Source organism: Conger conger, chromosome 9 (assembly GCF_963514075.1).
Source record: "Conger conger chromosome 9, fConCon1.1, whole genome shotgun sequence".
NCBI lineage: Eukaryota > Metazoa > Chordata > Actinopteri > Anguilliformes > Congridae > Conger > Conger conger.
In genome coordinates, this window is record NC_083768.1 from 41229972 (window position 1) to 41244599 (window position 14628).

Consider the following 14628-nt stretch of genomic DNA (forward strand, 5'->3'; position numbering starts at 1 on the left):
TTTTCAACATATTTCCGTTTATTTCATTCCACAGGCAGATCTGTTTCGGCTGCCTTCTTCAACAACAAATATTCTCAAACAAAGAAAGAGCCAAGAGAGCTATGCTCTCAACAAATGCACAGGCAGAACTGCTGTCTGAGTCTAATCATAAAAAATAAAAAAGATATAGAAAAGTCATAGAAAATCCCTTTAAGTTTATCATGCAACTTTTTTCAATGATTAGTTATCTTCTGTACCCAAAGAAGAAATTCCTAGAAATTAATCTAGTTTAGAGTAGAACAGAAGCACTTTAGTACAAGTTTAGTGTTATGTTATAGTGGTATAGCAGTGCTGCAGTTCTCATGCACAGGGAAAGGTGATTGGTGGCAGTCGTTAAGGCGTGGCTTCCTCTAAGCAACGGGATTGGCCGTCACCTCCTCCATGAGTGGCTGCTGAACATCAGGGTCCTGCTTTGAGATACAGCCCAAGACCAGACCAGCAAGTCAGTTAAAGCAAACACACACACACACACACACACACACACACACACCCCCACGTGTATACACACACACCCCCACATGCACACGTGCACACACACACACACACACACACACACACACACACATACCCCCACGTGTATACACATACACACACACACACACACCCACCCACACACGCACACGCACACACATGTATGCAGCAGCTAATGACACAAGATGGCTACCCTGTGTGTTGGGGTATCTTACCTCCCGCTTGTTCTTCTTCAGTGCCTTTATGGCCAGAACTGCCACACTGATGTTGATGCAGAACTGGAGAGCAGCAAAGGCCCCCAGCAGCACCTTCAGGCCTACCACTGCAGGCTGGGGGGGGGGAACATGAAGCTCAGATCAAACCATCCAAGCAGGCATCGCAAAGGCAGCAGTTCCTGCAGGTTTCTGCCATTTTGTTCTCTGCACTTGAGAGCGTAATCACTTGAGTCACAAACAGCCCCGAGAATAACTGTAAATCCAAGACCTAGCTGGCCAAAGGGAAACCTTTCACCGCAAAGAAACCCTGCAGAAACGCCGACCCTCCAGAAGGGGAACTTCAGATTCCGTACAGCTGCATCTGGGCCTCCCTCTGCAGAACCATCATTCAAATGGCTCTTTCCCTCCATCCCAATTTCTGCCCCATCCCAATTTCTGCCCCATCCTAATTTCTGCCCCATCCTAGTTTCTGCCCCATCCTAATTTCTGCCCCATCCTAGTTTCTGCCCCATCCTAATTCCGCCCCATCCTAATTTCTGCCCCATCCGTCCCTCAGACGAGTATGCAGCCCACTGTCCTAAGTGGGTCCATCTCCGAGCAACCCAAAAAGTGACCCTTTTTCCCCATTTTCTGAAATGTACTGAATTTCACCCACCAGCGTGGCATCCCTGTACATCTGGCAAAGCCGGAAGTTGCTCTCGCTGACGTTCCTTTGTTCGGGCGACACCGTGACGGCGTAGGGACGGTCATAGTGAGACCTCACAGTGGGGTCAAAGGTCAAGCACTCGTTCGCTAACCTCGGGCCTTCGTCGACGGAGTACAACACGATGGCAGCCACTGTGAGCACCGCACTGACCAGATTCACCGCCACCGTCGTGCACACCTGCAGGAGCCAATCAGAGGAGAGCGTTCACCAGGGCGAACAACCTCCGCTTCAGGGTCTATGTCATTGGCTAACATATGCCACGCACCAAGAGGTTTGTCTTTCAAAGGGCTCTGTGGTGTGTCACTAGTGCAGTACATGCAAATAATTAAAACACTTTTCTAGAAATGAAATTTCTAAATTAATTTACATATGTTCAGGCTAGATAATAGTTACAAGACGATCAACAGCATTTGATTAAAACTTTGTGTAGAGGGAGGTGGCACATTCCAAGTACAAACCAGCTGGATTACTTACCAAACAAGGGCTGGAAAACCTTTCAGCAAAAAGGCAAAATATTCCAGAGACAATGAACTGTCAAAGGAGAAGAAATTATTCTTGCTTAGGGAAATATTTTCATACACCAAAAAGATACTTCTGTTCACTTCAAAGTAACTTAAATTAACATTAAGAGGTGTGCTTTCTTAAGGTTGGAGTGAAAGCCTACAGGACAGTACATCTTCAGGAACAGGGTTGGGCAACATAATCTAACTGATCCATGCAAAGTCACAAGGGAAGACTCACAATTCCACCCGACCAGTATGTTTGATAAACACCGGTCGTGACAGACGGACCACTGTACACACTCATAAGAACTGCTCCCAGGCCGAGGGTAAGCAGCCCCGCCATGATCTGCACCGTCTGGGGGGAGAAAACCGGATGAAGAAAGGCATGAGTTATATCAGAAAATATCATATCCGCTGATCTATAAGCTCTGAACTCAACAGATTATTTAATCAAGTGAGAGCTCGTCAGGAGTGCAGTGAAGAAGATGCAGAAGTTGAACTCTTGGACGGAGAACTAGAAGTCTTGTAGTTCTTAATCCAGTTAAGTCAGTAGTTTAGTGCCTTGTGTGCTTCATAGACCAGGAAAAACATACATACATAAACAACCAGGAATGAATGCAAACTGTTTAAAGAGACAGAAATTATAATATGTGAAAAGTCATTGATCTAGCCAGGATGGAAGCGCGTAAAGTATGAAGGTAAATCTGTGCTAGGAGTGCATTATCACACAAGCCTTTTATACTGGCTAGCCCAATAGTAGAGAAATTGTACTTAAACTGTGCCATTCTCATTGAGAATTGTGTGCAAGACTGAAGATGCTCAAAATACCACGCAGGATTTGTAACTAAGAAATAAAGAGCTAAACTTTGTCTTTCACCATCAAATTCGGCAAGACCCTTTTCTTTCCGGAAACACAACTGGAATCAGCAGCAACTAACCAGATTTTAATTAAGAAGAAAACAGAAGAACTCTTCAAGGTGCATAAATAACGGATGGAACAGTATGTACTGAAACAAACAGGGGAAGCCAGCGTCATAAGGCGGGGCGCGTGGGACTCACTGCTAATGCTGACTGGGGACCAGCCATGAGCTTCCGGAGCCTTCCGGACACCATGCACACAGGACTGCAGCACAAGGAGGTGAAAACCTGGCACAGCAGGGGCAGTTTGCTTCCGGGGTCAGAGGTCACAGTGTAGACTGTGAAGCCATCACCCTTTGTCATGGATAAAGGCATCGTGGCAGGGCCCCGTCTGGGGGGAAGAGAAGAGAGGGGTCAGCGTGGATTACATTTCTATTCAATACCAGCATTCAGGAAAAAGCCTTCTGTCCAGTGCATCAAGATGGGAGTTGGGGTGTACGTGGGTTATTAGTTACACACTTCGCTAAGCTCTGGTGCCAGTAGATGAATTCAGCAAGAAGAATTCAGTCTTTGTTTATTCGTAAAATATCAGGAACAATTCAGTGCACCAACATGGGAGTTGTGGTTCATCATCATGGCTGAGATGTGGCGGCCCTGACTTGTTTTCCGTAGTTTTGTGGTTGGCATCTATATAGCACCTTTATCCAAAGTGCTGTACAATTGATGCGTCTCATTCACCGATTCATACACACACTCACACACCGACAGCAATTGGCAGCCATGCAAGGCACCAACCAGCTCGTCAGGAGCATTTGGGGGTTCGGTGTCTTGCTCAGGGACACGTCGACACAGCCCAGGCGGGGGATCGAACCGGCAACCCTCCGACTGCCAGACGACTGCTCTTACTGCCTGAGCCATGTCATCCCACACGTCGACATAGTTTTCACACGTCGCGCCCCTGCTAAAGTCACTGCAGTGGCTACCAGTTGCTGCCAGGATCAGATTCAAAGTTCTGACCCTGGCCTATGCTGCAGCCAACAAGACCTCCCTACCCACAGGACATTATTCAGCCATACACACCCACTTCACCACAGGCCGACTTGCTCATCCTGCCATCCTTGTCTCGAAAGCGGAGCTTCTCCACCCGAGCTCCCCAGTGGTGGAACGACCTCCCCATTCCCATAAGAACTGCGCACTCACTGCCCATTTTCCAGCGCAGTCTGAAGACTCATCTCTTCACACTGTACCGTAATTCCTTATCGGGAGTCCCCTAATCTATTGTCACTCCATATTGCTAATGGAGATGCCCAGGTCTCTCTCCCAGGCTTGCTTAGTGGCACTGGAAGTTAGAGATAAATTGGAATTTAGGGCCCTGTAGAATACGCTAATTCACTTCCTAGTTACCTGTAAGGACAAGGCTCTTTCCACATGTGAAATGGTATTATTGGTCATGAATGTAGTGTCTGTAGTAATGAAATGTCTAATTTGTAGATATCTAAAAAAAACTCAGATTTGTGTAGGCCGAAGCGCTGCTGTATTTGCTGAAAGGATAATAAAATCTGCCCATCAAATAGCTTTGTTATCCCCTGTCTGTGCCACTTTTTAAAGCCCTGGCCTTGATAGTCTGGGAGAAAGTCTGGGCTGTACAGAATGGGAGTAAGAGGGGATGTGAATTGACCACAGCCCTCTTTATTACGAACAGACCTCCAAACTCAAACTGCACTTAAAGTGACAGGGTTGGGTGTCTCGGTGGCGCAGCCTGTAGAGCACTGACCGCATGCTCATTGTGAGCCGTGACGTTGGCGGTTCGAATCCGACCGTCTGACATTTGTCGCATGTCTTCCCCTCTCTCTCGCTCCCATTCTTCCTGTCTCTCTAGTCCTTAACAGACTTAGTAGTTCTTTACAAACAGCAGGTTCCACAGGGGACATTTGGAGGCTGGGTCGGATTTGAGCCGGTCAGCCAACACCCGAAGATGAGCGGCTAGCTGACAGAATCTCACATTTGGCACATCTGCCCCTCAATCTCTTATTCCCTTTGTGAGGATAAGAGATATATTAGCCTCCCTGAGTGATTGAGGTAGGATCCCCTGTCAAATGAGTGATTCGGCATGGCCAGCAAAGGGTGCAGAAGAAAATGGTTGAACTCCTTATGAAACTTCTAAGCAAGCAGTGCCTCCTGTCTTGTGATTGGGACATTTAGCTGTTGTTTTTGAGCATCAGTAGCTTTTGGGAGTCTCTGATCTGAGAAAAATAAATGCATAAGGGCGGGGGCATTGTCAGGCTGTTAGCTGTTTATAAATTAGCATAAAATAATGCAAACTCCATAGTTTTGGAGTCAAAAGATCCAACATTATTGGAATCTGTAATTGAAACAATAATTAGAGAATCTCTTTTTAACTATATTGGCAAGATATTTACCGGGTTTATCCCCAGACTCGAACAACTTTTGTACGGCAAATTTAAGGGAGTGTTCAGATTATTTAACGCAGAACGAGTGGCCTTCAATTATTTGAATCTCAGCCCAGGCTTAATACGTACCGTTTCTCTAGGTCGGCTAGCCTACATTCTAGGAGCATGCGCTGTTAATTCTTTCGTCGTTTCCTGGACGATTTACAGAATTTCCCATGACAGTTTAGTCTTGGATCCGTCGTGCAATACAAAGATTCGTCCAAAATAAAACCTAAGGATAAATATTGACAATAATAACGTAGCTAACTAGATGCTATCGGACACAAACTTTTAACTAAAGCTGCGCCAAAATGTCTTGCCTGCCTGCCTGCCTGTCGGACGTTTGTGCGTTGATCACACATACGTATCTGTTCAGCGACAGTCGTTTCACTCACCTGCTCCGGTCTTATGTTGATATTATGACAAGTGTCAGGAAGTCGCGTCCTTAAATCCCCCCGCAGACACTGGACGTGTTGCGCAGTGAGAGTTAGCTTGACGTTAATCCTCCACTGGAGGTGGAGCCTATGCCAGAGTTCTCTGTTTTGACTTGCCTGCTCTCCTCTCGGGCGGCACGGATGGTGCAGTGGGTAGCACTGCCGCCTCACAGCAAAGAGGTCCTGGGTTCCTATCCCCGTCGGCCGGTGCCTCTCTGTGCGGAGTTTGCATGTTCTATGTTGCGTGTCTGCGTGGGTTTCCTTCGGGTACTCCGGTTTCCCACAGTCCAAATACATGCAGGTTAGGTTGATTGGAGAGTCTAAATTGCCCATAGGTACGAGTGTGTGAGTGAATGGTGTGCGTGCCCTGCGATGGACTGGCAACCTGTCCAGGGTGTATTCCTGCCTTTTGCCCAATGTATGCTGGGATAGGCTCCAGCCCCCCTGCGATCCTGTTCAGGATAAACGGGTTAAAATAATGGATGGATGGATGGATGGATGCTCTCCTCTCTTCTACTTGGATCGTCGATTCGCCTCCGATTGAAACATGTGTGGTCACAGTAAGTCAAATATATATTTTTTTAGCAACAAAGCAAATCGACTGAAGCCTACCAACGCAATTTCCTGTAAATACGGCTAACAAAAAAATTACACTGCAGATTTTAGGCAAGCAGGACAATATGTATTCCTAGACCCCGACATCCAGGACAATGACAGGTTAAATTATGGGTCCCAGTCAATCTCCAACTCTGAAAAGAAATGTGCATATATCTGAAAGTGGTCATTAAAAAATACTTTTCACATTGAAACTTTTTTCCCCGCTCCTCAATTAGTAAGATTTATTTTTATGAATTGTGGATATGAGAGTCGAAAACTTTGCGGGCGTGGCAATGCCCGGGGTGAAGTGTTTTAACATGCTTTGGATGGGATTTTAATTAAATGGATGGGACATCTGCATATTGTGTACGGTTTGTGAAATATTTTGTGTTTACAATGATAATATCTTTTTTTTTCTTTCTTTTGGTACATTACAAGCACTGTACCAGATATATAACAGATTTAATATATTGTCTTTGGGATAAATTCTATACGTGTATACAGTACCAGTGGGTAGATATGGGAGGTTCTCAATTACAAAAGGTGGCAATAGCTCATTATACAGTAGATTGATAACAGCCCTTTGGCTTAGTTTGTTCTAGCATCATTGCCTACAAAACCATTGGAAAATATGCATATACATATATACATATACAGTAATGTGCAAAAGTCTTAGGCACCTGTACAGCATCCTGTACAGATAAGATTCTTTCAAAAATAATTAAGTGAAAGGTCATAAATAAACATACTATACATTTTAGTAATTTGGCAGAATAGTTCGAAACTGAATCAAATCAATATTTCTTGTGACCACCCTTCGGCGTTAAAACTGCATCACTTCTCTGAGATTTAGAACTGCAGGACAGCGTTGGCTAAGACAATCAGCAGGGAGGTTGTTCCAAGCATGTTGCCATACTTGCCATAGTTCTTCTGCAGACTTTGGTTGGCTCTTTGCTTCTGATCTCAGACAGCCTTGATCAAGTTTTTATGTAAAAAGTAGTCAATTGCTTACAGTAATACTTTTTAAAATTAAATACAAAAATGTCTGTAAAATTTAATCTTTTTGAAAATGAATATTTACACAAAAGCTTTTACACATATATAATAAAGTGTAGGGTGCCTAAGACTTCTGCACAGTACTGTGCAGAAGTCCCCATAAAATCATTACAATTAATAAAACATTAAAAATTGACAAAACATAACAAAATCAATAAAGACTACAAACCAAAGGGGAAAGTGGATTTAGAATTCACAAAGGGCACAAATGTAAAGAAAAAGAAGGTCCATTTTGCTCAGGTTTAGAGCAGGTCCTGAGGACCAAATGCCCCTCTAGGGCAGTGGGGGTGATCCACCCCCCCATTTCTTTCTAGCCAGGGTCTTATTTTTACAGAAGTCCAACAACACGCCATCTCGGAGGAGGTTATGGATCCTCCTCTGGAGAATGACCAGGTCTACGGTTGTTTTTTGGTAGACGTTGATGTTCCTCGTCTCCCGCAGGACCTGCTTGGTGATGTGAATGATCATCCACTGACACTGGAGCTCATCGGACTTGCATCCCCCCGGGCGGACCGTAGAGGATGCCTTCAGCCGCCAGGGAGGCCCTCGACAGGAACCTGCTCAAAGGAAAGACTGAGAGTTCCTAACTTCTACTTCTCGTTCCTAGAAGAAGCCGTTAAAGCGGTTGGAATGTCCTTAAGGTTGGTGGACCTCAATCGACTTCCGCATCAGGAGCAAGGACAGGAAAAGAGTGGAGAAGTCCTCAATCGGTTTAGTTCTCCAAAACAAGTTCTCCAGAACTCAAAGGCAGCTCTGTCTTTTAGGATCTCTTTACTTAGGGATGCTTCCCCCCAGCTGAATGGAGATGCAAGGTTTAATGCTGTTCTTAACTACAAACAACATGCAGGTGCTTTGTGTTGGGCAACAACTAAACCATGGACTGGCTCCTCCTCCCAGGAATGGAGTCACCTGTTCAGAATACACCGCCCTTCCAGCTCCACTCCTCTGGTCCCTTTACAGGACGCACTTCATTTCTGATTACATCAGCGGTGACCACGGTGTGTCGAACCTCCACAAAAACAAAGGGTGCATGGAAGTCCACTCTCTGAAGAATGATGAAAAGTGCAAGCATATTTTCAACATATTTCCATTTATTTCATTCCACAGGCAGATCCGTTTCGGCTGCCTTCTTCAACAGCAAACGTTCTCAAACAAAGAAAGAGCCAATAGAGAGCTATGCTCTCAACAAATGCACAGGCAGAACTGCTGTCTGGGTCTAATCATAACAAAATAAATAAGATATAGAAAAGATATAGAAAATCCCTTTAAGTTTATCATGCAACTTTTTTCAATGATTAGTTATCTTCTGTACCAAAAGAAGAAATTCCTAGAAATTAATCTAGTTTAGAGTAGAACAGAAGCACTTTAGTACAAGTTTAGTGTTATGTTATAGTGGTATAGCAGTGCTGCAGTTCTCATGCACAGGGAAAGGTGATTGGTGGCAGTCGTTAAGGCGTGGCTTCCTCTAAGCAACGGGATTGGCTGTCACCTCCTCCATGAGTGGCTGCTGAACATCAGGGTCCTGCTTTAAGATACAGTCCAAGACCAGACCAGCAAGTCAGTTATAACAAGCATATACACACACACACACACACACACACACACACACACACACACACCCAGGTGCATACACACACACACACACACATGCACACACACCCCCATGTGCACACACACACACACACACACACACGTAGGCAGCAGCTAATGACACAAGATGGCTACCCTGTGTTTTGGGGCATCTTACCTCCCGCTTGTTCTTCTTCATTGCCTTTATGGCCAGAACCGCCTCACTGATGTTGATGCAAAACTGGAGAGCAGCAAAGGCCACCAGCAGCACCTTCACGCCGAACACTACAGGCTGGGGGGGGGGGGGGGGGGTCAGATCATGAAGGTCAGATCAAACCTTCCAAGCAGGCATCTCAAACATCTGCAGGGACAACTTAACTACATTTCCCACAATCCCACATGACAATTCCGCGACTTCCACCCAACCCCGGCATGACGTCTAGTTACGGTTAAGCCAGTACCGTAACGGTGGGAGCAATACACTTTCACAGTATAAGAGCAAGGCACCCTCTCTGGACTTTCTCTTTGACTCTCTTTGACTCTCTTTGACTCTCTTTGCCCTTTCCCGCACTCGGCTGGCCTCTGGCTCCTGCAACTGTGTCACGCCCTGCTCTCAACACTCAAGACAGGAGCATCCACAGCGCCCCACAAGGCCTTACGGACATACCCAACTTACCTCGGGCAACGTAATGGCCTATAGTGAGTGGAAACTGGTGTACGCGAACCGCTACGTCAGCTTATCACTAGAAACTGCAGCAAACAAACTTTTCCACCTGGAAATCCTCATTTCTCCCCATCCTCATTTCTGCCCCATCCTAATTTCTCCCCATCCTCATTTCTGCCCCATCCTTCCCTCGAACGAGTATGCAGCCCACCGTCATAAGTGGGCCCATCTCCGAGCACCCCAAAAAGTGACCCTTTTTCCCCCCTCAGGGAAAATACTGAAATGTACTGAATTTCACCCACCGCCGTGGCACTCCTGTACATCTGGCAAAGCCGGAAGTTGCTCTCGCTGATGTTCCTTTGTTCGGGCGACCTCGTGACGTCGTAGGGACGGTCATAGTGAGACCTCACAGTGGGGTCAAAGGTCAAGCACACATCCGCTAGCCTCGGCCCGTCGTCGACGGAGTACAACACGATGGCAGCCACTGTGATCACCGCACTGACCAGATTCACCGCCACCGTCGTGCACACCTGCAGGAGCCAATCAGAGGAGAGCGTTCACCGGGTCGAACAACTTCCGCTTCAGGGTCTATGTCATTGGCTAACATATGCCACGCACCAAGAACCGGGCGGGGCTTGTAACATAGGGGTTAAGGTACATGTCCTGCTTAGTCTAAATCAACTGTAAGTCGCTTTGGATAAAAGCGTCAGCCAAATGACATGTAATGTAATATAATGTAAAAGAGGTTTGATCCGTGGTGTGTGACTAGTGCAGTACATGCGAATAAGTAAACATTTTTCTAGAAGCTTCGAGAAATGTCAAGTGAAATTTCTAAATTAATTTACATATATTCAGGCTAGATAACAGCTACGAGACGATCAACAACATTTGATTAAAACTTTGTGTGGAGGGAGGTGGCACATTCCAAGTGCAAACCAGCTGGATTACTTACCAAACAAGGGCTGGAAAACCTTTCAGCAAAAAGGCAAAATATTCCAGAGACAATGAACTGTCAAAGGAGAAGAAATTATTCTTGCTTAGGGAAATCACAACATTTTCATCCACCAAAACGATACTTCTGTTCACTTTAAAGTAACTTAAATTAACATTAAGAGGTGTGCATTCTTAGGGTTGGAGTGAAAGCCTACATCTTCAGGAGCAGGGTTTGGCAGCCCTGCTCTTGCTATTGAATGAGGTGTGCTTTGTTAGGGTTGGAGTGAAAACCTGCAGGACGGTAGATCTCCAGGAACAGGGTTGGGCAACATAATATAACTGATCCATGCAAAGTCACAAGGGAAGACTCACAATTCCACCCGACCAGTACGGAGGACGAACATGGCGTATGTAATACGGGCCATAGTACACGCTCAGAAGAACCGCTCCCAGGCCGAGGGTAAGCAGCCCCGCCATGATCTGCACCGTCTGGGGGGAGAAAACCAGATGAAGAAAGGCATGAGTTATATCAGAAAATATCATATCCGCTGATCTATAAGCTCTGAACTCAACAGATTATTTAATCAAGCGAGAGCTCGTCAGGAGTGCAGTGAAGAAGATGCAGAAGTTGAACTCTTGGACGGAGAGCTACAAATCTTGTAGTTCTTAATCCAGTTAAGTCAGTAGTTTAGTGCCTTGTGTGCTTCATAGACCAGGAAAAACACACATACATACACAACCAGGTATGAATGCAAACTGTTAAGAGTAAAGAGACAGAAATTATAATATGTGAAAAGTCAATGATCTAGCCAGGATGGAAGAGCATAAAATATGAAGGTAAATCTGAGTTCGGAGTGCATTATCACACAAGCCTTTTATACTGGCTAGCCCAATGGTAGAAAAGTTGTACTTAAACTGTGCCATTCTCATTGAGAATTTTGTGTTGGACTGAAGACGCTCAAAATACCACGCAGGATTTGTAACTAAGAAATAAAGAGCTAAACTTTGTCTTTCACCATCAAATTCGACAAGACCCTTTTCTTTCCGGAAACACAACTGGAATCTGCAGCAACTAACCAGATTTTTTTTTTTTCTTTGTTTTTTTTTTTTTATAGGCCTTTTTTTCCAGCTTTATTCGACAGTATATAGAGACAGGAAGAATGGGGGCGAGAGAGAGGGAAAGACATGCGACAAATTGTCAGACGGTCGGATTCGAACCGTTGACGTCGCGGCTCACAATGAGCATGCGGTCAGTGCTCTGCAGGCTGCGCCACCGAGACACCCAAATAACCAGATTTTAATTAAGAAGAAAACAGAAGAACTCTTCAAGGTGCATAAATAACGGATGGAACAGTATGTACTGAAACAAACAGGGGAAGCCAGCGTCATAAGGCGGGGCGCGTGGGACTCACTGCTAATGCTGACTGGGGACCAGCCATGAGCTTCCGGAGCCTTCCGGACACCATGCACACAGGACTGCAGCACAAGGAGGTGAAAACCTGGCACAGCAGGGGCAGTTTGCTTCTGGGGTCAGAGGTCACAGTGTAGACTGTGAAGCCATCACCCTTTGTCATGGATAAAGGCATCGTGGCAGGGCCTCGTCTGGGGGGAAGAGAAGAGAGGGGTCAGCGTGGATTACATTCCTATTCAATACCAGCATTCAGGAAAAAGCCTTCTGTCCAGTGCATCAAGATGGGAGTTGGGGTGTACGTGGGTCATTAGTTACACACTTCGCTAAGCTCTGGTGCCAGTAGATGAATTCAGCAAGAAGAATTCAGTCTTTGTTTATTCGTAAAATATCAGGAACAATTCAGTGCACCAACATGGGAGTTGTGGTTCATCATCATGGCTGAGATGTGGCGGCCCTGACTTGTTTTCCGTAGTTTTGTGGTTGGCATTTATATAGCGCCTTTATCCAAAGCGCTGTACAATTGATGCTTCTCATTCACCGATTCACACACACACTCACACACACCGACGGCAACTGGCAGCCATGCAAGGCACCAACCAGCTCGTCAGGAGCATTTGGGGGTTTGGTGTCTTGCTCAGGGACACGTCGACACAGCCCGGGCGGGGGATCGAACCGGCAACCCTCCAACTGCCAGACGACTGCTCTTACTGCCTGAGCCATGTCGTCCCACACGTCGACATAGTTTTCACACGTTGCGCCCCTGCTAAAGTCACTGCAGTGGCTACCAGTTGCTGCCAGGATCAGATTCAAAGTTCTGACCCTGGCCTATGCTGCAGCCAACAAGACCTCCCTACCCACAGGTACATTATTCAGCCATACACACCCACTTCACCACAGGCCGACTTGCTCATCCTGCCATCCTTGTCTCGAAAGCGGAGCTTCTCCACCCGAGCTCCCCAGTGGTGGAACGACCTCCCCATTCCCATAAGAACTGCGCACTCACTGCCCATTTTCCAGCGCAGTCTGAAGACTCATCTCTTCACACTGTACCGTAATTCCTTATCGGGAGTCCCCTAATCTATTGTCACTCCATATTGCTAATGGAGATGCCCAGGTCTCTCTCCCAGGCTAGCTTAGTGGCACTGGAAGTTAGAGATAAATTGGAATTTAGGGCCCTGTAGAATATGCTAATTCACTTCCTAGTTACCTGTAAGGACAAGGCTCTTTCCACATGTGAAATGGAATTATTGGTCATGAATGTAGTGTCTGTAGTAATTAAATGTCTAATTTGTAGATTTCTAAAAAAAAACTCTGATTTGCGTAGGCCGAAGCGCTGCTGTATTTGCTGAAAGGATAATAAAATCTGCCCATCAAATAGCTTTGTTATCCCCTATCTGTGCCACTTTTTAAAGCCCTGGCCTTGATAGTCTGGGAGAAAGTCTGGGCTGTACAGAATGGGAGTAAGAGGGGATGTGAATTGACCACAGCCCTCTTTATTACGAACAGACCTCCAAACTCGAACTGCACTTAAAGTGACAGGGTTACTGCAGAGGTCCTTAACAGACTTAGTAGTTCTTTACAAACAGCAGGTTCCACAGGGGACATTTGGAGGCTGGGTCGGATTTGAGCCGGTCAGCCAACACCCGAAGATGAGCGGCTAGCTGACAGAATCTCACATTTGGCACATCTGCCCCTCAATCTCTTATTCCCTTTTTGAGGATAAGAGATATATTAGCCTCCCTGAGTGATTGAGGTAGGATCCCCTGTCAAATGAGTGATTCGGCATGGCCAGCAAAGGGTGCAGAAGAAAATGGTTGAACTCCTTATGAAACTTCTAAGCAAGCAGTGCCTCCTGTCTTGTGATTGGGACATTTAGCTGTTGTTTTTGAGCATCAGTAGCTTTTGGGAGTCTCTGATCTAAAAATAAATAAATGCATAAGGGCTAGGGCATTGTCAGGCTGTCAGCTGTTTATAAATTAGCATAAAATAATGCAAACTCCATAGTTTTGGAGTCAAAAGATCCAACATTATTGGTATCTGTAATTAAAACAATAATTAGAGAATCTCTTTTTAACTATATTGGCAAGATATTTACCGGGTTTATCCCCAGACTCGTACAACTTTTGTCTGGCAAATTTAAGGGAGTGTTCAGATTATTTAACGCAGAACGAGTGGCCTTCAATTATTTGAATCTCAGCCCGGGCTTAATACGTACCGTTTCTCTAAATCGGCTAGCCTACATTCTAGGAGCATGCGCTGTTAATTCTTTCGTCGTTTCCTGGACGATTTACAGAATTTTCCATGACAGTTTAGTCGTGGATCCGTAGTGCAATACAAAGATTCGTCCAAAATAAAACCTTGCAGTCTAAGAATAAATATTGACAATAATAACGTAGCTAACTAGATGCTATCGGACACAAACTTTTAACTAAAGCTGCGCCAAAATGTCTTGCCTGTCGGACTTTTGTGCGTTGATCACACATACGTATCTGTTCAGCGACAGTCGTTTCACTCACCTGCTCCGGTCTTATGTTGATATTATGACAAGTGTCAGGAAGTCGCGTCCTTAATTCCCCCCGTAGACACTGGACGTGTTGCTCAGTGAGAGAGTTCCCTCGACGTTAATCCTCCACTGGAGGTGGAGCCTATGCCAGAGTTCTCTGTTTTGACTTGCCTGCTCTCCTCTCGGGCGGCACGGATGGTGCAGTGGGTAGCACTGCCG

General features: G+C 45.7%; 2 protein-coding genes across 4 annotated transcripts; both read right to left on the minus strand.

Annotated features, from left to right (window-relative positions):
* Positions 1-5785, minus strand: LOC133137414 (uncharacterized). 2 transcript variants are annotated; one of them, XM_061255680.1, is made up of 7 exons: positions 5638-5785; positions 2994-3183; positions 2173-2289; positions 1906-1962; positions 1381-1608; positions 726-839; positions 1-449 (listed from the first exon to the last, which is right to left on the minus strand). In XM_061255680.1, the coding sequence occupies exons 2-7, from the start codon at positions 3165-3167 to the stop codon at positions 390-392; spliced, it is 750 nt and encodes a 249-aa protein (XP_061111664.1). In that variant the 5' UTR covers positions 3168-3183; positions 5638-5785; the 3' UTR covers positions 1-389. The 2 variants fall into 2 exon arrangements, with proteins under 2 accessions (XP_061111664.1, XP_061111666.1); XM_061255682.1 differs by having other exon boundaries at positions 1-446; positions 5638-5784.
* Positions 5786-7302: 1517 nt separating this feature from the next.
* LOC133137413 (uncharacterized) lies at positions 7303-14628 on the minus strand. Of its 2 annotated transcripts, none has more exons than XM_061255679.1 (7): positions 14423-14628; positions 11908-12097; positions 10868-10984; positions 10515-10571; positions 9865-10092; positions 9077-9190; positions 7303-8851 (listed from the first exon to the last, which is right to left on the minus strand). In XM_061255679.1, exons 2-7 carry the CDS (start codon positions 12079-12081, stop codon positions 8795-8797), a joined length of 747 nt encoding a protein of 248 aa, XP_061111663.1. In that variant the 5' UTR covers positions 12082-12097; positions 14423-14628; the 3' UTR covers positions 7303-8794. The 2 variants fall into 2 exon arrangements, with proteins under 2 accessions (XP_061111663.1, XP_061111662.1); XM_061255678.1 differs by having other exon boundaries at positions 7303-8854; positions 14423-14625.

Bases quoted from the DNA above. Each gene is read 5' to 3' on its own strand.
- LOC133137414 (XM_061255680.1), bottom strand. From the start codon at position 3,167: ATGCCTTTATCCATGACAAAGGGTGATGGCTTCACAGTCTACACTGTG. The intron at 2,290-2,993 runs GTGAGTCCCACG...TTCTCCCCCCAG, and splicing joins GTCCCCAGTCAGCATTAGCA to ACGGTGCAGATCATGGCGGG. The intron at 450-725 runs GTAAGATACCCC...TGTATCTCAAAG, and splicing joins TGAAGAAGAACAAGCGGGAG to CAGGACCCTGATGTTCAGCA.
- LOC133137413 (XM_061255678.1), bottom strand. From the start codon at position 12,081: ATGCCTTTATCCATGACAAAGGGTGATGGCTTCACAGTCTACACTGTG. The intron at 10,985-11,907 runs GTGAGTCCCACG...TTCTCCCCCCAG, and splicing joins GTCCCCAGTCAGCATTAGCA to ACGGTGCAGATCATGGCGGG. The intron at 9,191-9,864 runs GTGGGTGAAATT...CCCCCCCCCCAG, and splicing joins TGTACAGGAGTGCCACGGCG to CCTGTAGTGTTCGGCGTGAA.